At 39.5% G+C, this 24,396-nt stretch overlaps 1 protein-coding gene across 1 annotated transcript; it reads right to left on the reverse strand.

The window, feature by feature from the left end:
• Positions 1-1,717: 1,717 nt before the first annotated feature.
• On the reverse strand, positions 1,718-24,387 carry CFAP57 (cilia and flagella associated protein 57). Its single transcript, XM_030953566.1, is given in 23 exon segments — positions 1,718-2,574; positions 2,861-2,987; positions 6,754-6,897; positions 6,981-7,115; positions 8,145-8,261; positions 9,364-9,507; positions 9,910-10,068; positions 11,173-11,346; positions 11,745-11,935; positions 12,600-12,693; positions 14,758-14,913; positions 15,360-15,521; positions 16,749-16,922; positions 17,557-17,769; positions 18,275-18,388; positions 18,787-18,952; positions 19,616-19,755; positions 20,801-20,953; positions 21,902-22,106; positions 22,236-22,291; positions 22,293-22,520; positions 23,831-24,147; positions 24,228-24,387. Coding segments are annotated over 23 exon segments (3,708 nt in total). The 3' UTR covers positions 1,718-2,395.
• Between the last annotated feature and the right edge of the window lie 9 nt (positions 24,388-24,396).

Below are 24,396 nucleotides of genomic sequence, written 5' to 3' on the forward strand. Positions count from 1 at the left end.
AAGCTTAGGATATGCTAACCAAATAGAAACCAAGTAGTGTGACAGGTTCAGGAATTTGTCTGAGAAAAATCTGATACGTCTTTGGAGACTTGTGAAATATCATCAGTCCAAAGGATGTTGTCCTACACATAAAAAAACAAATGGTATGTGATAGGTTTTCCTATACAAACACCTTTGAACAATGAGCTTGACCCTACCCAGAAGAACCTGGGTTTTTTAGCAAAAATGTCATCTAAGGGGAAACCTTATTCAGATAGCCATGTAGTCATTTTAAAAAGTGGGCTGTAGCTTTATAAGAGCATGAAATCCTTACCAGCTCCTTTAGGGAGATACCAGTAGGAGAAACAGAACAATGAAGGTCAAGAGAGGATGAAAGCAGAAAATGATTTTGCACCCTGAGAGAATTCAGAAGATCATTAGCACACAAAACCATAATCCAGTTACAGCTTAATTCTAAAACATTTACAGAGTTTGTGTGTGGGAGTTTGACCTTGGTCTGCTTTTCCCAGTATAGAAGGGGCTTGTACATCTACTTTGCTTCCAGCAGGTCTGCTGAAGATTAGTTGTAACACTCTGCTGTGCCTGATGTTTAATGCTCCCCTATGCAAGCAATGTTTTAGCTGCCCCTTAGCCACTAATATCAAGTTCAAAATCCTCCTCAGCCTAGTCTGGTAGCTGAAGCTACCTAGGCTTCATCTGACAGACTGAGTATTGCCTTTAAAATTTACTAACAAGGGTGACATAGGGGCATATTTTAAAGCATATCAGTCACCATTTAGAAATAATTCACTATCTGTATAGGGATATTAGTAAAAGATTCTTCTTATTCAGAAAAGTTGATTGCATTTCTCTAAACCACAACTATTAAAGCAGTGTGGTGTATGATTCTAGCACTCAATTTGTCCTGACAGAGAGAGGAGAAAATTATACCACACGAGAGCCTAGCAAATTAAAATGGGTGTGTCCTGAAAATTTTAGAGGGAACTAGTTTCTAAAATGTTTACTAATTACATTAATTACATCCTCTTTCTGTACAGGATGTATCAAGATGATTATATGGGGAGGGGAGGAGGAAGAAAAGGTGTTAAGCTAGCCCATTAACAGACCATTAACTTCTTCCTTTTGCTCCTGTGAAAGCTATGCTCCATACAGGTTAAAGATGCAAAAATGAAAAAAAAAAAAAAATAGACCAAAGAAACTTAATTCCACATTCATGGACAAAGCACTCAGCTGAAGTCTCCAAAATCATTGGAGCTCATGGAACCATCTATTTTGCCATGGTGTTGCCCTGGAAATGAGTCCAGTATTCCTGATGGTAATGCAGCTTATGTTACCCAGTCCTGGCACCACCTTCTGTATAATATTAGGAGTATATTAAAAACACTCCTCACTTTTCCACAACTCAGGATAGGAAATGAAACAGCAATACACTGGCTGTTCTACTACCATATAGTTCCATGCTCAACCAGTAGCTCAAACTTCTGATAGATGTGAAATACTCCTCAGTGCCACAGTGTCATGCATTGACAACAACAGATGAAAAATTTAGGGTTTTTTTCCCCCCTCATTATTAAAGAAATTACTCCCTGCCTTTTCTGTGTATTAGTACTTTGCAGAGTGACTTATTAGGAGAATTTCACTGAAAAACTGAACTAAAGGGATTGCAGATGTTGAAAAAAAGACAAACAAAAATCAGTTTATCAAAGTTATAGGAGTTATGGCATAAAGTTTGGACTTTATTCCAGATTTGGGGAGTTTGAAACTAGGCTGCCTTTTTTGTCCTGCTGAAATTATTGCAGCAGATGAGGCAACACATCTCTAGACAGAAAGCAGAGGCTTTACCAAGGGCTCTAGCTTGTGTGTGCTTGAGTCAAAGGTTGTCCTCACAAGGTAATTGATTGTTAATCTGTGACTGGATGCCTGCTTGGAATAACAATGACATCGGTCTTAAGAGCATCAATCCTTCGTATGGACATAAGCAATTTAATATTGGAAAATAAAAGGCTGACGTTGAATTTTGCAGCACAATGACACCAAATTAGAATTCTAGCAGAAAAGGCTTACAGTTTGACCAGCTCTTCTGAATTAGGACACATTAGTTTTCAAGAGAAAGATGAATACCTAGTATGAAGGCACAAAGATTAGCCTAACACTAGCATGAATTTATTTTTTTTCTTTAGGCTTCTAAGTCTCATGAAAAGGGCAGATTCCAGGAAAGTAGAAATGTTCAGAGTACTGATTGTTTCATAAATGCTCCTAGTGGAAGAGTATAGGATGATGTAAGTTTACTCTATGCTGTTGCATTTCTGATCTTGCCAGGAGGATATAATAATATAAGGCATCCTTGAACCACAATCAGTGTTGCTGTGTCTTGTGGCTTCTTCCCAGATTCAGGTCAGGAAGATTTCTGACTGAAAGAGACTGAACCTGGAGAGTTCAGGGCTTTCTCCATCTCCTGGATTTGGTCTCGCAGATATTGAATTTCTAGCTGCTGCATTTCTATGACTTTTTCACTTTCCATCTGCGGATTCAACCTCAGGACAGCTGGGCTGGACGGCAGTTCAGCAGAGGGAGCTAGAAGATAAAACAGAGGGGACACAGTACAGTAACAAAGGTCCAGCTCATACAGTTCTTTGGCATGAACAAAGGAAAGAATCTTTCAGGGCTGAAGGAGTAGATCTAAATAGTAAGAATCTGCAGGATTTAGCAGCTTCTACAATTAACATTAAAATGTACCAGGTACCACCAGGCAGACAAGTTAGAATGAAACACAGACAGTAACAGAATTGTTCACCAAGGACCAAAAGAGCTTCTGCCCTGAGTACTGACAATATGGAAAGAACATATAAGAGCTATTCACCTGTGTCTTGAATTGCCTTTTTGCTCTTGTTTAATCTCAGTGCAGACTCGAGGTTGTGCACCTGCGTGTTGGCCACCCTCAGTTCTTGCCTCAAGTCATTAATTTCCTTAATCAGACTCACATTTTCCTGCAAAAACAACATGCTCTGTAAGGAAAGGCACAGGTACTATCTGGCTGAGCAATATGTATCTTCATATCTTTGAGAAAGACACTGGAAAGTATAGAATCAGTATCACAAGCAGGTGCTGGGCAATCAGGAGAGTACACAACATTTCAGGTAAGATCACAGTAGATGTGACTCAGAACATGACAGTATTCAAACCATGTTAGCTCAAAAAAACAATATTTGTTTTGCTTTTCTGACTGCAGCTGCACTCCAAGGTATCATCTTCCTTGCCAATTCCAAAGGGAAGCTCAGGGCCTTCCTAAATTGATCCAATTAATTCAGAATTAATGCGAAGAATTCCCATCTCTCCCTCCAGTGTGTATTATTTTGCTTTTCATTTGTCACTATGTATTTGTTCACTTAAATTATCTTTATCTCTTTGGAATTAGTCAAAGCCCTCTTCATTAGTTCTGACAGACATTACTTTTCCACACTCCTTCCAAATTATTAGGAAATCTATAAAACATGTGGAGACTTGAGGTACCTACTGCTAACAAGTTGTTATAAGGAAAAGTTAGCAAGTTGTTCTTTTTTGTAAAGTCCATTTTCAGCCTATAAAAGTTCAATCCTCTAATTTTTTAGTCGCCTACCATGAAGCATCTTCCTGAAGCAGCTGTGAAAGTGCCAGTAAATGTAATTTACCCATTGTTGCAACAGATTCAAAGACTTCAGCAAAACCAGTATGGTTAATACTATTTAAGGATGATAACACTGCCGGTCATGATTTAGAAACGGGATCACCATTAACTAAATATTTATTTTCTGTATTCAAAAGAGTGACGTAGAATTGTATATTTGCCTCTTACAAGGACAGTGAAATAACACATCAAGAACCAGGACAAATGTTAAACAGCTGCCATCATACTTGAACCAAGAATAGCAACTATTTCAGCTACCTGAGGTGTGTTTTTTAGAACTTTTGGAACACAATGGCAATATTTAAAAAAGATAGATGGCAAAAAGCATGTTTAGGGTACCTCACAATACCAGTCTCAAGCAGTAGGGAACCCACTAAAACAGCAGGAGATAAGAACAAGGATAAATGAAATTTTTCCATGAAAATGGTGTCTTCAAATCTTATTTTCTACTTTTGTTTTAATGATAATTTTGGTTGATAGAGATAATTATGTTGCCACAAAAGATTGTGCAAAGCATATGACTCAGTTCCTTCAAGTTTACTTATGAAGTGTTGGCACCACACAACTGCAGGCTGGTCAGAAGTGAAGTACAAAGCCCAGTGCACCTCAGTATGTGCCTGCACTCAAGGACTTCAAGTTGGCAGCAATAGCTCAGGGCATGTGTGTGGCAAAATTATCAAGACTTCACACTAAGACAAGTAGAGCAGCTGTGCTTTAGTTTCTCCTCAGCTGAAAATCACTGACTGGAGGAAGAGTATGGGATTCATTAAGATCTGAACTTGTTGGGCAAGAAGAGTTGCTCTTGTAGTGCTTATGCTGGACTATAAATGCAGTAGGAGTTGGTGTGCTCAGGTAGCTCTGGAACTGTAATATTTTGCTGAGTCTGACCTGTCAAATGCAAGCCTTTAAATACAGATGAAATTTGACTCTATGCATTTATTCCAGAGCTTGATCCTGAAAGAGCACATGAAGAAGGTAACTTCCAATAATCAGTCAAGGTAATTTTCTTTTGACCATCTTTCAGGGTTGGGTCACAGCATTTGCCTTTAGGTGTAGTCATGAGCACCTTCATATGTTCAGTCCAAGTGATTACCTGCTGCTGTGAAATGAAGATCTTGCTTTTGGTCTATCAGAAAATATAACACAGAGTGTCTTGTATGAAGCAATCTGGGTTGCGTAGAAATGTCTTGTTTGGTTTGCTTGATGCTAAAAGACTGTTGGTTGACACTGGTAATATTTTCCTGAAGAGGCCTTTTCTCCAGAGAGATTAGCCTTTAATTCAATATTTACATTCTGACAGAATGCTTGCACTGCAATGCAATGTCACAGAATGGATATATAAAACAAATGTTCATGGGAAAACTCATTGTCATGAGAGGCTGTGGCAAAGAACCAATTGTTTCAGAAAAGGGACTGATCAAATGCATGGATAATGAGGCCATCAGGTACAATGACACATCATATGGATGCAATCTACAGTCTAGGAAGTCCCTACAGTGCTGACTGTCAGAGACAGGTAGGACATATAGAAAATTTCATTTTATATGGGCTTCAGTTTAAGCAGCACTACTTCAAGGTTATTCAGTGTCTCTGTTTTTATGTATCCAAAGAAACCATTACAAATACAGAAGGCTGGAGGAAAAACTAATAGCTGAATAACAGGCAACTTGTCAACTGGTAAGAATAACTAAAATTATCTTGACAGTTCTAATCATCTGTTGCAGCAGTCACTAGTGGAGTGTACCTATGAATAATCTCTCAAAGAGGAGGGCATAGCTCTGAAAATGTAACTGCAACTGAGGAATAATAGACCTACAGAGCTAGAAGACTGTCAAGATGTCATTTACTTTTTCAAAGCAAATCCTCACAGAAGTTTGTCTAAACTAGTCTTAAAAGCCCCTGTGAAAGACTGGAAGGCCATGATAATTCCTGCTGGTTATACAATCTCATTAATCTACTGGACTTCAGAGAACTGCTTTTTCTTTGAAGAAACCAGGCCGGTTAGAATCTCTGATATCTTCATCTTCCAGATGTTTTATTAATTTGGTTTTAATCATCATTTCATTTTAGGCTTACTGATCCAAGACATCAAGTATTATCATTATGAACACCATCTGTCACCCTATTCCAGTAAGGAAATTCTTCAGGTTATTTTCTGAACCCATCTCCTTTTGTGCCAAAGGAAACATCTATCTCACAGAAAGAATAAAAAAAAAAATTAAAATAGTGTCAGGGAAGAAGATTGCTGCTGTCTAGCCCTGAAGAAGCGAATTAGGAATAAATAGCAAACAACAGATGACTTAGGAGGGGATGAGATTTAATGATCCTGAGGAAGCATAATAAAGCAACAATGTAGAAAGGGCTACTGAGGGGAAAAGGAAATGCTGACTGAGCAGAAGGAGAGCATGTTAAGAGGAGACTAGAAAAGCTGTCCTCCTAGGATGTCTGGTGTGGAGATCTAGGTCCTCCCACTCCAGATAAAAACAAATTGGATCTTTGACCCCAGCAGTCACGAGTTTACTTTGCCTTGTAAGAAACAAGGATTCTGAGCAAGAGATCTTAGTACAAATAGACATATTCCTCATGTATTTCTGAACTTCCTTGAAAATTTTGGATGTGAAAAGCAGAAAGTTCTTCACAATTCACACCAGTAGGGATGGGACTATGTGGACAAAGAAGGGGTTTTTTTCCCTTTTCTTCCTCCAAAATTACTTCCTAAATATTACTACATAGCAGATATAGCTTGACATCCAAGCAAGGGCAAATTGACAATGATGGCAATTATAAATACTGTTTGAAATAAAAAGTAGGTACATTAATTTCCTTTAAAACATCCATGCAACATAAGTTCCCTATCTCCTTTTAGGGAGTGGGAGATAAACAAAATCCATTTCTGACTTCCGAGATCTTGCTCTTTTTGTTCAGAAAAGTTAATGGAAGCACTTGAAAAATGTTGGAATTTCTGGCAAGAAAGTCAACCAAAACTATTTCAAAGTCCTAAGAAATCATAACAGAAAGGTTAATAAAGTCTCTTTTGTGCAGCCACTTCCTTTGTTCCCACTCCATACCACAAGGAAAAGGCTGATTACCTGCATGATGCGCATGTAAGCAGTGTGCTGCATTTCCTTATCCTTCATCACCCTCTTCCTCAAAACTGCCAAATTCCTCTCGTTGTACTCTTGCTGTTTCTTGTACTGCTGCTGCAAATCTGCATCTTCTGCTTGAGCCTCCACCTGAGAGGGCACAGCATGTTGCCTCAGTAATGACACGGCTAGACACAGTCATGGGCAAGGAGAAGGCAAAGGTCCTGACTCACCACATCTGGTTGATGCGCATACTTGGTGTAGAGCTCACGGATACCATCTTTCATTTTTTTGGAATCGTTGATGAATCTCACACAATTATGAAGATCTGCCTTAAATCGTTTGATGAGGGTTTCCATATTTTGCCTCTGCAAGAACAATGTAGTCACATTCTTAGTTGGTTCATCAGAACACTCCATTGTGCAATTTTCTATAAAGTCTAGTGGAACTTGTGAAAACTCTCATACTTTCTTCCACTTCATTAAAAAAAAATTAATTAACAACTCGCTGGGAACGTAAGCATTATGTGTTGAACAACAGTCACAGATTTTAGGAATAATAATAAGCCAAGATACTTTATTAGGTAATATCAGTGACAATCTGCAAAAATGACAACTGAAAAACAGTGGCTCATTATGCTATTGCCCACCGTCCTTTCCCAAACACAGAATCACAGAATATGCTGACTTGGGAGAGACCCACCAGGATCATTGAGTCCAACTCAGCCCTGCACAGGACATCCCCAGGAGCCACAATGCTCATGTGCCCAAGAACATTGTCCAAATGCTGTCCTACCTTCTTATTTAGAAACAACAGTTAAGGAGAGAAGGCAAGGGACAAAACATATCAAACACATGCACAGCTTGCTGATTTCACATCAAGACTGCCTTCTCATTCTCTCTTGGTTTCTGCCAGGCCTCCCTACCTGCTTCCTCACTCATGCACTGCTCCTCCACCTTCCCCTGCAGTCCCTTTTCCTCCCTCATGTCTGATACGCTGTAAAACCAGGGGTCCTGGACTCCTCCATTAATGAAACCTTCCTTTCTCTCATCCTACTAATGCCTAGGTGGTATCCTACATGCTGCTCCTGTTTAGGCCAAATGTCCCCAGATTTCAGGCTTGGGCAGGAACAAGTAGTTCAGCATTCACCTCAGTGTTCTCTTAAACTCAGGACAGTATGTGTTGACTCATAAATAACTGGATTTTTTAAAATATGAATGCTCTAAGCTAGTTGTAGGCTTGGAAGTTTTGTGTCTTTGTCCCCCCTGAGCAGAGACTCTCCTGCTCCTTGGACACAGCACCCCTGCAGTAACTGCTTGCTCAGATTAATGTTTCACCAGTGTTGTGTCCCCACCAATGCCATTCTGGGGGACCTGCATGGTGGGGGTACCCCATACCTTTTCCATCTCTCTGTGCACCTCTCCAGCAGTTGCCTTCTGTTTCTGCTGCAGTTGGGTGATGTTCAGTTTCAGCTCTACGCTCTCCTTGCGGAATTGTTCCAGCTGCTCCTCCATCTGAAAGGAAGCGGGAGGAGGAAATCAGGGCCAAAAGGGGACGTGAAAAAATAACACATAACAGGAAAACCAGGAGCTGGAAATACAGACTTGAGGGAATAGGTCCCCCTTCAGGATGCATGACAACATGAGAAACGTCAATTTTGTAACAACACTGCCCTCTGTCAGAATATACAGAAACCACACAAATGAATGTGCAACTCCCTGTTGAGCCACATTAATTTCAATTATGTGATACCCCTTAAATTCCTTGAGCTGAACAGGAGCTCTACTGTTCCATCTGAACAAAAACTGAATGAGGGGAAATGGACAGTCAATACTGGAAAGAGTAAGGGCAACAAAAACTAGACCCTGATACTGAAAAGAAACAAATGGATTGAAAACTGTGTGTACATATGCAGAACACACAGGAAAAAACAATAATGGTATTACAGCATTTATTTATGGCACAAGATGGTGACCAGAAAAGACAACAAGGATTTAATCTTGCTAGTCTGAAGTACATACAAATTGTTGATTAGTTTGCATTTTATTTAAAGGACTATGTCACTATAGTCCTAGTTTGGTTGAGCTAAGGATACATCTATGCAGTGATCATAGTAAGCTTCTGTCATAAATAAGTTCCCTCAATTAATTTGCTGCATGCTAAGTATGAATACATTTAAATTTCCCATGTATCAACTGATGAATACAATTTATCCATGTACCTAACCCCTAGCAGAGTTATGTTTGCATAAATCTGCAACATTTCTGAGAGAAGAAATTTACTCTTTTCTGCCAGATCAGTAAAAGCAGTGTCTTGCAAATGCTATAGGGCACATGGAGGGCAACCACATAAGCATAAGATCTATTTTAAAGCAAAATTTAGAATTACATACAGGAACTTAAATAACTATGTGGATCACTGGTAGCATGTGATGGAAAATTAATTAGCTATTTTCTAGAGATATTTTTATTAGCTGCACAGATATTGAATCAGTGCTATGTATCCTTGAAAGAAGTCAAAGAACAACCAGGGTGGAATCTTTCATGCACTTGTTGGGTCATGTTTGTATTTAGACAATGGGCTTAGTAGCAGAGGCCAAATGAGAGTGTTACTCACCTCACTGATCTGTTTCTTCATTGTCTCAATATCATTTTCACGTGACTCTATTTGCTTCTTAGACTCCTCTATTTTGTAACTCAGTACAAACTTGAAATTTTGCAGTTGCTGATTTTTCATTTTTAGATCATATACATACTTCTCCTGGAAGAAATGGGTACAGAGATCTGAATCAGACCCAACACTCTCACACAGATCCCTAGGACAAGACACAAATATGGAAGAGACAAAACCAGCAGTCACAGATCTTGTGGAATAATGAACTCCAGTTGCAAGTCTACAAATTAGATGGGAAAGGGCAAATAATGCTGAGCCAGCTACAGATCCCAGAACAAGGGATAAGAAAGTCAACATCCTGAACTTGAGCTCCCCAAGAAAAGCTTAGAATGCCAACTAAAAGCCAAAATCCCAAACTGGAGATCACAAATTCCTTAAGTTGAAACTGACTTTTCAGTCATGTGATATTATCCCAACAAATACTATTAAAATAAATATCTCTAATTAAGGGAGGTGATTTTGACCTCATCCAATTGTCCACTTCCTCACCTTCTCTAGGATAGTTTCAGTTCTCTCTTTAACATCTGTCTTTAGTGCCAAGATGTCCTTTTCCAGTGATTTAATGATGTCTTGCAGCTTCTGCTGTTCCAGTCTCATTTCCTCAATATCCCTGTTTCGGTCCTTGAGCTCTTTCTGTAGGCTGTTCAACTAGAGAGGCAAACTAGTAAGAACTTACTGTGCACAGCTTGGTCCTCCTATTCTGTAGGATACCTTGTAGACAGTGTGGGATAAAGGATAGCAAATTAACATATGATGAAGGAGCAGCTCAACAGTTTAATGCCTCTACCTCAAAAGGGGGTTGAATATCCATTTTTACTTTTTCTGTATATTCTGACAAGAATACCTGCTGCACTAGAGGGAAGGAAAGAAGGAAGGAAATTGCATGCAGCAGCAAGAAGGGTATGGATATTATACCTAAGCATCAGCTGCAGCTAACACTCAATCCATGGAATATTCTCATAAGGTGAAGGCAATACATCTCTAAAGATGGAAGACTGGAAGGGTGCCCAGTTCATAGCTCTTGGGTACCCTCAAAATCCCTGCCTCAGCACTAAGATCTGCAAAACCAAGAAAGTTGGAACCAATGAATGGCACTGGACAAACTGTAAGGACACGTGAAGAAAACCTTGAGGTCTAAAAGACAAAGAAATTAAAAAGACAGTACCATGATAGTAGAGGGTATGAAACGAACCTCTCTGTCTCCAGACAGATACTGGAGAAAACAAAAAAGAAAAAATGTCTCTCCAACATCCTTAGGCAAATGTAATACCCAGACCATAAAAGAGGTAAAATATTTTATGTCTCCTTAAAAACCCCAGTAAAGCTAATTAAAAATGATGATGCAAACAAAACACAGGGATTATTGCATCGAATGAAGCAGTAAAAGTATTTTACTAATAAAGCAAAGTATTCAATGATAGAAAAATTAAGAGTTCATTTCTTTCCTGTCATAGGATGAACAATATTATTTATAGTTCAAAACTATGCAGATCAAACTGTACTAATAAAAACATACCTCCTTTATAATCTATCTCAAATCATATCAGCAATACAATCAGCAGACAGCTTCTTCTTCTGCCCAAATACTCTAAACATTCAAATGAACCTAAGAACGGGCTACTGCTCTCATATGAAATGCCACATTTTTACAGACTAGATGAATGGACTAAACTGACATGCCATTAATCACATTCAATCCTCAGTTCTAGGTCTTCTTGGGCAGGTCTGATACTAGCAGAGAATAAAAGATACCCTTTTATTCATGACTCCTATTTCTCCTTTCAGTTGGATGTTGGACTCCTTTTCCTCCAAGAGCTGTTTCTCATACTTGTCTTTGAGCTCTAAGATTTCTTTGTCTCCATCTTCATAAATTTGTTTCTCCATTTCTTCCTGTGCTTCAATCTGCTTCCTCATATGCTCCTTTGTCTGCAGTTAAGGAAAACAAACATTAGAGAAATGTAAGAGACCAATAACGGAGAGAAATAAAAGGTTATTTGTAACTGTGTTTCTCCTGGGAGAATCTATGTTTAGTGAAATATTCAGTTGCAGCAATATCATCTAAGATAACTTTTTAGTGGATTAAAGCAACTTTAGAAACTGATAACATACACATTGAGGTTCTTTTCTTTTTTTAATTTAATAACTCTTAAGACTTGAAAGGTTCAAGTTAGGAATATGGCCCAAATACTAACATCAGCAAACTTGTTCTGCAAGAAATCACAAACCAGTATCACTTAAGATCTTTTAAAATTGCTGGTTTTGCAATTAGAATTGCAATTAGAATTGCTGTTTCTTCCAGGCTGTGTGCAAATCAAGCTTCCTACCTCTTCCAGCAGAACAGATTTATGTTTAAGTTTTTTCTCATAATGTTCTTTTAGCTCTGCCACAGCCTTGGTTTTGCTTTCCTCCAAATTGTGCAATTGTTTCTCGTATTCCTCCTCCATCTTCTGGGATTTCACCTGAAGCTCCTGGTATTTCTCATTTTCCATTGAGAGTTTCTGACTACTGTCAGATTCTGTTAACAGGAAACATATGGAATGGATAAAACTAATAGAAAAGAAGAGTGAATCCTATCCTTCTGCAGCGATCACTGCCTTATTATTTACTGTCTTTTTGGCAGCTGGTTGCAATAAATTACAAGTAGAAGTATTTAATCACTTTCTTCATCAGGTATACAGGGGCTTTAGACTCTGTAGCCATGCAAAATTGACAACTAATTTAGGCACTTCCTTGGGATGACAACCATGGCAGAGCTGAATGAGCTCAACTGCTATAAAGTATGAGTAGGCAATGGAGTAATTTATGGAGGGACTCCTTGGTACTAATTTGCAGTATTTTTATCTTGACTACCAATCCGGAGTCCAAGTATTTCCAGGCTGTGTGCACCTCCTTGCTGAACTGAATGACTGCACTGTTCTTGCACAGTGAGCTGTGCATAAAATTAATGAAGAAATTACTAATCTCAAGTACCAAACCTCTAAGACACAGGGCCCATGTACATGTTCTCATCATAAGCACATATATGGTGCAGTTTAAACATCTATTTGGTCTGCACCAAATACCTACAGGACATACATCCATTTTTTTTACACCTCTGCTCTAGTAATCCCTCCCTGTCACTTGCTGTCAATACAGCATTTCCCCCACTTTCCAGTTACAAACATCTGTTACAGTCTGACCTAGCTGTTGCACCTCCTTGGCCTGTTTATCCATCAGCTCAGACAGTTGGACCTCGTGTTGTAGCTTCTGTTTTTCTTTCTCTTCCTGTAAAATCTGGGATAAAAAAGAAGAAAAATATATTTTAATTTGAAACTAGACAAAGCAATGTCCAAATTGTTTGCGCTCTTGCCCCTGGTGAGGAATACATACAAAGCAGAAATATTTTTGAAATCTCTCACCAAAACTGAGATGCCATGTGTCACTAAAACAAGTTTTCCCACATACTGTTTGTTTTGACAAGTTAAGCTAAAGAAAAGCAGCAAACAGTGTTAATATAATAAAAGGTACTGATCCTAATCTAAAAAGAAAACTTTGTGAGCTACAAAAGCCTCCATTCCTTTATGTGTACCTGCCTGAGGAGAATTTGCAGTTCCATAAATTATTGTCCAGATATTAAAGTTCAAGCTGCTTCCTGTCTCACTTGAAGCAACTTTGAGGTCCTAAAATGCTGACATTTGCATACTATGACATAAACTTAAGCAAGAGAATTTTAAATGCCATTTGCTTGAAATGTCAGCCTGCCACTGTAAATTACTTAATCTTCAAAAAAAGCACAAAGAACTGGAGCAAGAAAACAGCTGAGAAATTTCCCAGAGATGCTAGAAATTGTACCATAGTTACAATATTTTCACCTTTTTCTCGCAACAACTTCATGGGTCTTTCATAAATAAAAATATTCCATTTGTCTGATGGATACAACTAGAAAATTTAGCCCTTTCAGTCTAAAGCTGTCATTCAGTTTAATCTTAACCTGTACTGATACTTGGACAGGAAGTACAACTTGCCTGCCTAGAGAATTATATTGACCTTCAAAGGTATTTGTTTACAAGCCTATAATCAACAACTCTAGAGAATTTTCAGTGTAGCTGAGATTATTATAAATATATAGCCAAGCCCTACTTATCAAAAGACCTGAAGAACCACAGAAAAACACCCAGCAGAGATAAAACAGAGGTAGAGGAATCCACAGAGGAATTTAAATGGTTTTCTTGTACAAGGTTAGGTTCTACAAAAGAGAGAAAAATAGAAAGGTTTAAACTCAAGTTATTTAGACAAAAAAAAGCCTGCAATGAGACAAGCCAAAGAATCTGAAAAAATACTTGAAGAAAACATTAAAATGAATAATTAAACCTCCTCAAAAAATGAATATCAAATACCTACTGGAACAATTGTAGGGCCAAAAGACAAGAGAGGTATAAAGAGAGCACTTGGAAATTACAAACCTGTAAAATACTACAACTAATAAGTCACCTGACAAGCTTTCATACTGAACTCCTTTATGTGGAGTCAAACAGAAATACTGCTTGAAGATACTATGCACAACTCGACAAAACAAGCAGTAACAAATCACCAGAACAGGACAATATTCACCCAAAACCTCAATAAGAACATGAGGTCGACAGGATTGAATCATGTGATATATAATCTCTTACTTTCAGTACTGCCAAAGAAATTATTACTGCATCCCTTGCCTTCTACATCAAAAAGAAGTCCAGAAATATAACAAATTACAGGTCAGAAATCCAGTGTTTGCACCAGTCAGATGGACAGAATAGCATTATCAGACACACATAAATAAGACACTGGGAAGAATTATCATAGCCTTTGCTTTTCAGGGGAGTCCTGCTTCATGATCACAAAGAAATCAATAAGCACACAAACAGAAGACATGCAGGGAATATATTTTACTTTTATTTTCAAAAAACATACAAGAAACCTCAGCAGATGTTCTTAAAAATCTAAGCAGACAGGACATAAAGAAGGCAGCATTAAGGAAAAGAATTGTTAGATCCTGCAGCAGCTGCAGTCTTATATGGAAAGGAGCTTTTAAGGCACAGTGCCATTTCTACTACTGATCCTCAGGCTCAGGCAGTATTTATTGTGCTGATTTTATGTGAAAATACTTACAGGGTACCTAGGAGAACTCTTGCATCCCCTTGTACCTGTAAGATACTTAACTCAAAGATAGTTTCATGCTTTATAAATATCAAGAACATCTTAAACTAGAAAGGAACGATTTCAGATGCTGTATGGCATTTCTACATATGTAATGCAAGCTTCAATTCAACTCTTCAGTGAAAGATTTCTTAATATTTGGTTCTGCAACATGAATCATACCTGGTGTTTAGTTTTAAGGGAGTCTATTTCCTGAGTGAAATTCTCTTCCAATGCTTTTATTTTTCCTTCACAGTATATGTCCTTGAGACGTAGCTCATACTCACTTTCTGTTTGTAGATCTCTCACACAATTCTGCAGGTCTAGTATTGCCTGAGTCTGTTAGGACATGGATGAGAAAACAGTTTTAAGGGAGAGAATATTTGCTGTTAGCAACAGCCTGTTAAGGATGTTTTATTTACATGTACATATTTATGAACAACAGCCTTCACAGAGAATCTTCAGACAGATGACCAAGAAGTCCTAGAACTAAAGTTCCTTTGCTGTCTTAGAAGATAGTTTATAGCAATGCATCTTCTGACTTCTCTATTCCATTAGAAGTGCTTTCAAGAGATTGGGGAAAGTATTAGAGAAAAATCTAATCCACACTTGCTATTTGTACAATGCTGTTTGCATATTGACAAGCCACTGCAGCAACTTGCTGTAACCTCTTTGACCAAGGTTAAGTCAAAGGTTTGACCATACAGAACTGGCTGGTAACAAGCACTATGCAAGTGCAATTGACAGAAATCCTATAGTTTATATTCACAAGTTGCTCCTCCTACCTTCTCGTCTATATCTGATCTCATGATCAACACTTCCTCAGCATACTCAAGTTCCTGCTCTCCTTTCATTTCCCCACCTTCTTTATCATGCACTTTCCAGACAAATACACAGCCATCCTCTGAGGCAGTCAGTAGAAATTGGTCGTCACTTGTTACTGTCATCTTATAAGAGACAACAAAATAATAGATGAGACACGGAAGAATGGAGATACAGTTTTATTTTACACCATATTTTTCTCCCCACCCCCATACTCTCTTCATTTCTATCCCAGAAATTCAACAGTGGAAATAAAACACAGTCCCACTACCAACACTTTGATTATGTCTCCTATTCCTGTTTCACTGCGATTGAAACAACAAAGGGAAGGGAAAGAATATGTGTAGGTACTAGATCTGCTTCTGGTCTCAAAGCCATAGCAAGATTTTTAAAAACCTGAAACAGAAAAGACCTTCTAGATAATTATAGCACAGACAGGCAATTTACATGACAACTCCAAAGGTCTCTAGTGTTTTTCTTTGAGAAGTTGTGAGACCAACAGATGGCTAAATGTTTTCTTTTGAAACTACAACTAAGCTCACCAAGAACTATGTAGTAGTAACTGCTGTCACCTCCTCCAGACCTCCTGTGGCTGATGCCTGATCTGGCATAGAGTACCTGGGAGCTGATACAGCTTACAACTGAGGTGAAAGTAGAGTTACAGTAATTGAAGTTCATATTCTAATGTTGGACTGTGTGAGGATAAGTCAAGGTGCTGTAGTTGGCAGTGGTACTTAAAATACCAAAATTATGACCAGCTTTAACAACACAGAACATGTGGCTTCCTGGAGAATGGGAACCTACCAAAGCACACTGAGGGAGCTGGCACAAGTGCTCACTGAGGCCTTTCAGTCATTTGGCAGCAGTATTGGCTCACTAGAGAAGTCTTAGGCCCCTGGAAATGGGTGAATGTGATGCCCCTCTAAAGAGAAAGTGGCATAGGAACCATCCCTGGAGATGTTTAAGAGATGTGTAGGTGTGGTGCTTGAGGACATGGTTTACTGTAGACTTGGCAGTGCTGGGTTAACAGCTGCACTTGATGACCTAAATATTCTTTTCCAACCTAAAAGATTCTATGGCAAAATTACCTTCCTCTTTCCAGAAGGGGCTGTATCAAAGTTCTCCATCCAATATGCCATGTTTTGTAATCTGGTGTAAGCCACTTTTTAGTCAACAGCTTATTCCCTGACATATCTAGAGACAGGACTCCTATGAATGCTGTGATATTCATTCTCCATGTGCAGACTCAGCCTTAATTTTAACATATAATGCTATGAATTGAGAAGGAAAATCAGCCCTAAAGGATCTGTGTGCAGCTGGCATTACAGGGAAAAGAAAGAACTCTGTGCTACCTTTGTAACAGCACCTGCATGGGCCTGGTACTCGCTGAAATCCTTCTTCAGAGTTAATGGGTACTTCATAGCTCGAATTGTCCCCAGGGAGGTCCCAACAAATACCAGGCACCCGGAACGCGAGACAGCGACAGTCGTGTAAACAACGTCATAGGCAGGCACTTCGTGCTGGATCTACACATCAACCAACAGCACAAAGCACTACACAAACCTCACATTGCAGCAAGGATTTGATTACATGCTGCATGAGCAATTGTTATACCTCTGCCTGCAGCACATAGTGCAGTTCAAAGAATCTATGTCTATAGAAGTATAACCTCAACAGTAATTAGTACTAAGTTTTATACATTTTAAAAAAATAGATTTAAAAGAAACATTTAGATATAAAATCTCTATATTTGTTATAGTTACCAGTATTAAAATTTCAAGCCAAGCTGATGTGTGATCTAAAAGATGTAATGGTTATCACATACAATTTACTATTTTTCTGGAAAAAAATGCACATAGATACAGTGGTAGATGAGATACACTTGTATTTCAGCAGAACAGTTGATACAATATTGCCTAGCTAGTTTGTTACTTGGATTAGAAGATTTCTAGGTAAATGCAAGTAAAATGACAAAAATATAAAACTACAACAAAATCTCAGGTTTCATTGTAAAAGACATAAGAACACAAAAGTGTCAGTAAATACCACAGCTTTCAAAACCAGACTGATTCCTATTTCCCAAACGGATGCTAAGGAAAGCAAAGAACCAGTACCCTCCCCAGAGAATGTAGCAAAATCCAGGAGTGTTTCTTAGCTCACCGAAGACTCTGAAATTTCTTTGAGAGTTTGGTCAGATCCAACAGCAAAGATAATTTTGGCATCATAGGTCAAGGAAATGCTGCTGTAGATGCAGGTCTTGAGCACACACTCTGACTCCTTTTTACTTGTCAACAAATTCCACTCATACACAGCACCATGTGTGTCACAGGAGACAAATTTAGTGTCATCTGAACTCCATTTAATTGCATGTACCTGGCAAACGCAAAATACACCAAGGAGCTTGATGTTAGATTACAGACATACAGTATGGAATCATTGTACTGCTAAAGCCATGACAACTTCAGAATCATACTTCAAAGTCTTACTGAAATGCCTCTAGATGTTTCTCAACCAATTCTATTTTAGCATTAGAAAAAACCAAAACCAGTAAGAACTACTTTAAGAACACACTATTGGGAAAAAGTTCATTTCAATATGGAGTGGTAGATTTTATTTTTATAATATATTACTGGGATATTTTACTTTGTTCAGCCAGCTGCCAACTGTTCACTTTCAATTTAAGGGCAGACTTTTTAGGTGTATCTAGTGCATCTTTTGTGTCAGTGCCTTCTGACCAATGAAAACTAAGTTTTCTATTTGTGTTTTTACTTTCTGGGGCCATCTCAAGATCCAAAATTGTACTTTACCTCTTCAAAATGCATCTTATCAACTAGTTAATATGTTAATAAGTTGTAATGTGTAAGATTTGTTTACTTACCTTCCCAGTATGTCCTTTCAGATTAGTAACATTCTCAAAGGTGATGCTGGAGTAAATTTGAATCACATTTCCATTAACTATAGCAAAAAGATGGCCTCCATTACTGAATGAGCACTACAAAAAGAACATAACCACCCATTACTGTAGATGGAATGGATAAAAACATTCATGCATTGAATTTCAATTACATCCTTTAATATCAAATCCTTGCATGAAAAGAAAACTCCCATTACATAATTAACCACTTACAGTTTTCTTAATCAATGCTTTCCCCTGTAAAATTCAGTTCTGGAGTATTTCTGAGCAAATTATCCCTTCTGCTGCTTCCCAGGCCCACACTTACACATCAGCCTCTCGGCCTGTTCTCCAATAGTCAGAATCAATTTCTCTAAGCTTTGATACAGGACATCATATATAGTACTAGGATGTATTGGAGAAGTTTTTATTTTGTCATGTTCTTCAGCACTCTGTTCCACATAACTCCCCAATTTTAATTTTGCACCACTCCTTACCTCTCTACACTTTTTCACAGCAAACTCCTTGAAAACATGCATGTCCTCATACAGGAGACTTATAAATCGTAGTTTGTCAGAAAACCCAACCAAACAGAAAAGGCCAGTGGGGTGAAGTGATACTGTGTATGCTTCCTCCTGATATTCCTTACACAGCTCCAAAGTGCTGAAAGAGAAAACCATTGAGCAGTATGGAATAGGACAAACTCCCCACTGAACACTTGACAGGATATTATCTGGCCCAGCAAGGATGCCTGCAGCTAAAATCTGACTCTGTCTTGTCCTTGAGGAAGTGTGTTGTTGTTCAGTTAAGTAATGATCACAGAGATGTTACAGGAAACAAAAGCAAATTTGACTTTCTGGTTCACAGAGAAGGTGTGGGAGGTGTAAGAGCAAATCCTTGTGTACTGTGATATAATGAAGAAGGTAAATGAATTGCTGATTGCAATCCTACACAAGCATCTCTTGAGATTTGTTTTTCCCTCCAGGGAACCTCAAGAGCTGGAGTAATTTTGCTTAAGATCTATGCCTAAGAAGCAGGCTATGGGGCAACAGTATCTTAAGACAAAGCTGAATGAAAGAATTTTTTCCAAAATACAAGAAGTCTGACACAAAAATAGCTTAATAGAAAAGGCTTTGTATTCTTTTGGCACCAGTTTGAAAGGCACTGCATATTCACACTCCCCAAATCACGTCAGTAATACCATTTACATCCCACACCACACAAGAATTTTACCAGAACAACACTCTCATTCATATGAGATTGCTGCTGTTGCCTCCTAAATACAATACACAAAAAAGCAAGAGGTAATAACAAACAACTCTTTACTTTTTCTTGTAATTCCAGATGCGGACAGATCTATCCAGGGAACACGTAGCAAGGATGGGTTTCCAAATACACATGTCCAGACCAGTGATTGAATTAGAATGCAATGGGAAATTCATATATGCAAAATAAGATATCTTCTCCTGACAAGGAATGAGAACATTAAGAAATCACAAATATTTCATTGCAGGCAGTAAGGCATATAAAAAAAAATCTATCATGAGTCTTTGCATACAGTTGTAGAATAGATTTGAGGGAACCACTTCATCCTTTCACTGCCCTGGTCTGAACATAACAATGCTAAAAGCCTGACAATGTTAGTTTTAAGTTCATAATTAATAATCAAGAAAAGTTATGCAGGGCAGAGCAGTGAGAACAGAACATAATTGTAGGCATATGAAAAAAGGCAAGTTAGATAAATAAATAAAACTGGACATGCAGGAATTCAGTTAATACCTTCTGGTCAGAGAGATATTCAAAAAAAAGTCAAGTGCTGAGTGATAGAAAACTTCACTAGGATGTATAGCTACCACATGCTGGAAATGAAGCACCAATAAAATGTTAGGCTGCATGTGGAAACAGAACCCATAACTACAACCCCTCTTCCTGTAAAGACCTTTCCATATGCCTGTACACAGGTTAGGTACTCAATTCCATAGAAGTCTGCTTCATGATAATATATTTTTCATTTATCTTTGTATTATTTAATTGCTTCAGAGTAGGAAGGGTTTTCATTATGTTTGTATTTCACAAAGAGGTTCTACCTCTAGCTAAGATTTCACCAACTATCATTTTAGAGTAAAATGAGACTCCCATGGCTGTTCCAGCTTTATCATTGCAATAAAATTTGTGCCTATTACAGTGGAGCATGAACCACAGAGTTGCACTGAGGATATCTCAGTTAAAGCCTTAGTGAAGTGGTTCAGCAGTAACAGGCACTCTTTAATGGTCTTAAGTGTTCTCTATCCTTCTGCTGAATAGCATCAGGTACTCACAGGGAGGGAGCCTTGAGCAAGGGGCTACAGAAATACTGCCCTCAGAGAAGCACACTGAGCACTTCACATCTTGAGCTTTAAAGGTTCATTTAAAGGATTTAATGAGAATGCATCACAGAAAACAACACTGACTAGCCTGTATCATTGCAATACTGGACATGAGAGCTGTGCAATGTGACTGAACTGCACTTACCCTTATAAGTTTGGTGGAGAACATAGTAAACATGTAGAGCTGATTTTTATTTGTGCTAACAACCATCATTTCTTCAGAGGGGCTGAAGCATATAGATGTAATGTCCTGTCTGCTTGACTTTTTTGGCTCGGTGCTGAACAGGTCCTGAGGCAGCTGCACAAGAAAGGCATCCTGTGGGTTGTGCCAGGTTTCCATGTTTTGGTAGTAGGCATGCACACACACAAACTTTTGCTGTAACGCTCCTCTAATAAGCACACACATAATATCAGCAATACAATTTGGATATTTAATAGCACATAACTACTGCAAGGCACGGAATAGAGGACAAGAGGACAACCTAATGGTATTCATAACATTACAGCTGAAATAAAGTATCAGGAGACATTTCAGCAGTAATATGAAGTACTGCACTAAACAAGAATTAAAATGGTAGAAGAAAAATGTAAAAAAAAACCTAGCAAGTGTCAGAATGAGAACTGCCTAAAAATTGTGATTAGAATAACAGCTCTTTGTAATGTATCATTAAGGTAGATAAGTCTTATTACAGAATCTTATGCACCAGGAAGATCCGACCTTTTAGAATGAGAGTATGAAGTCTTGACCAGTTCATTAGAGTTAAATGTTCTTATCCAGAGATTTCAGTAGGTCAGTGCATACAGTTTGCTATAGAACAGGTAGAAGGATTATTTAAGAGTGCATAGGTCTCATGACAGCTCTAATAAATACCTGAGGGAGAAAAGCTTCTCCTTGGAAAAAACAAGCAGCCAAGTTCTTTAAAACTGATGTGAACTATCTCTCAGTCCTAAAAGTGTCCACAAATAAAAGTTTCTTAAAGGTTTCATGAAGTTTAGCAGCCTCAAAGCACATTTTATATGTGGGAAGGAAACATACAGAACTTCCATGCAGAAGGTCATCAGGCAGTGACTTTCAGTGTGATCTTTGGCAACTCCATTTGACATCACCAGGACAGTTTGCTAATCCTTACAATGCAGTTTAGCAGTGTGCTAAAAATTATTATTCATAACTAAATCAGAAACACTCACAGTTCTCTAAACAGGGCTCTGCTGCATAATTGCTTGGAAAAGCTTTTTCCCTCCTTACCCAGACTTCTTGTCTCTCCTCGTAGGCCTCCTTTTCACAGGTCTTCTCAAACAGAAGAACAACTCCTGGGCTAGGTGAACATGCAAAGCCTTTGGAATATGCTGCAACTGCAGATATTTGAGGCAAAGAATGCTGTTGTAAACCAGTATCCTCAAAGGTCACTCCACTAGAAACACCAGAAATGCAATTAGGAAATGCATAAAGACTTAAAAATAAAGAAGCACAAATCAAAAAATGCTAAGCAGCAACTGACAACATAAACTGGACAGGAAGGAAGGAACTAATCTGCCTGCAAAAGCATGGAACTATTATTAATAACATTGAATAGATTTACCTCTCATATTCTTCTGTTGTATCTTCTTCTTGGTTTCCTGGGTGGTTTTCTGTACTCCAAACTTTTCTCCCAGTGAAGCTCTCCAGTCTCAAACAAGCTAAGTTTGCCTGTGTCAGTGCCACAGATAACTTCCTCCTCAGACAGCCAGGCATGGCACAAGTAGTTTTCTGGCTCTCCCCTTTGTAAATTCATCTGCTTTAAATATCCTTCACTGTATTTGAAAAGTTTAAAAAAGCCATTTCCAGTGATACAAACCTGGGTATTGTCTTGAGGATTAAAGCTCACCTATGGAACAAAAGAGAGAGGAAATATTTTTTCCAACTATGTTCACAAATAAGCAAATATTATACCTGTTCTGAAGACTTTCTATACCAGATACAGGAAAACAAACAAGGAAAGATGGTTCATAGAAACATGCAAGAATACCAAAGAGAGTAAGAATTAGTCACCATAACTATATACTGCAGCTTTCCCCCTTTCAAAAGTGTGTCTATTAAAATTAAATTACAAAAGTAAGGCCAAAATACCTCTTTACTACTGATGAACAAAATTTTCCAGTAGCAAGCTTCCTGAAAAGTGAGACCATTTATTCTCGAAAGGCCAGGAATAAGTTCTGTATTCCTGTGTTTCAAGCTAACAGTATGTACATGAATTCACATAATTAGGTGTTTATTTGTGAAAATGATGGAATAGCCATCTCAATATTCAACATGGATAGGAAGGGCAGTTTGAAGTGATTTTTTATGCTTTATGGGAATTTACACAGCCAGAGTCTTTACACTCCCCTCTCTTTAGGAATCGAGCTCATGAATTCAGTAGTTGAGCCAACCTCTGCTTGTAGCTGTACCCCAGAAAAAATGTCAGCTGGAGTTCAATCAACACATCGACTGAAAGTGTCAGACCACCCTACATGAAAGAATCTAAAAGGGGCACCCAAACCTGGATGCAGAAATCATTTGTGTGCCATCAGCCGGCTCCTAGCCGCTCTTCTCCTCTGCTCTGAACACAGAAAACTGCAGGAAGGGAAAGGTGCACTGAGAGCTTCCAAAAGTGTGTTACAACTACTGAGCACAGCCCATCTATTTAGTGAGTGCTTTTGCAGGGACGCAAGGGACACATTGCACACTCATTGGCCTGTTATACTGGCCCTGCAACATAGATCTCATGTGATGTAAGAGAATCTCATGTGATATAGCAGACACAGACATGAGAATGTCTGTTATGGGTCAGTGCAAAACTTTATTTAGCCTAGTGTCCTATTGCTGAAGGAGGCCAACAGCAGACGTCAAGAAAGGTCAGAGGAACTGTATGAAATCAACACTGTGGAGCGCTCTCCTCCTCTTGCCGTGGATAAAAAGCCATGTGGCCACGGGAAAACGCACTGTGCACATGTCCTGAAGGATGAACGCATGTCCAACCTCGCACCTGCTACTTCTTGAACTAAAGTTTGATCGTTTTATCCAAAGTTTAGAAAAGTGGAGTATGCTCCCGAAAAACCAGCTGCGAACGGGAGCGTTAACAACGAGCGGTAGGGACGCGGGCACAGCTCGGGCTCGGCAGCATCGGGAGCAGGCGGGGCTGGAGCCCTCCCTTACCTGGCAGGGGCCGTCACCCGCGGCCTGGACGCGGACGGCCGCCGCCAGCTGCTGCTTCTCCCAGAGCCAGCAGGTGAGGTGGCCCTCGGGGGGGGCCGTGGCGGCCGCCAGGAGCTGGCTGTCGGGGGAGAAGGCGAGGGACACCGCCTGCCGCGCCGGCAGCTCCTCGGCGGCCAGCACCTTGCGCCGCCGCGCCCGCTCCGCCGACAGCTCATAGACCGCCAGCACCGGCCGCTCCCCCGCCGCCTCCGACAGCGCCAGGAACCGCCGGTCGGGGCTGACGGCCAGCGCCTGCACGCCCCGGCTCTTCTCCGTGCCTGCGGAGAGCAGAGCGGTCAGGGCGGGCCGTAGTCGAGACCGGCACCGGGGTTAGGGTCGGGAGCGGGGTCGGGGCCACCTGGGATGAAGTTGTGCCACTTGTGCTCGAGGTGCAGCCGCAGGCAGCCCGCCCCCGCGGCGTGCAGCACCACCTGCTCCTCCAGGAAGCAGACACCGCCGGCCACCCGCGGCCGGCAGCCGAACACGGCCACGGGCAGCACGGCCGCCGCCGCCGCCATGCTGTCGCT

The sequence above is a fragment of the Camarhynchus parvulus genome, chromosome 8, assembly GCF_901933205.1.
Source record: "Camarhynchus parvulus chromosome 8, STF_HiC, whole genome shotgun sequence".
NCBI lineage: Eukaryota > Metazoa > Chordata > Aves > Passeriformes > Thraupidae > Camarhynchus > Camarhynchus parvulus.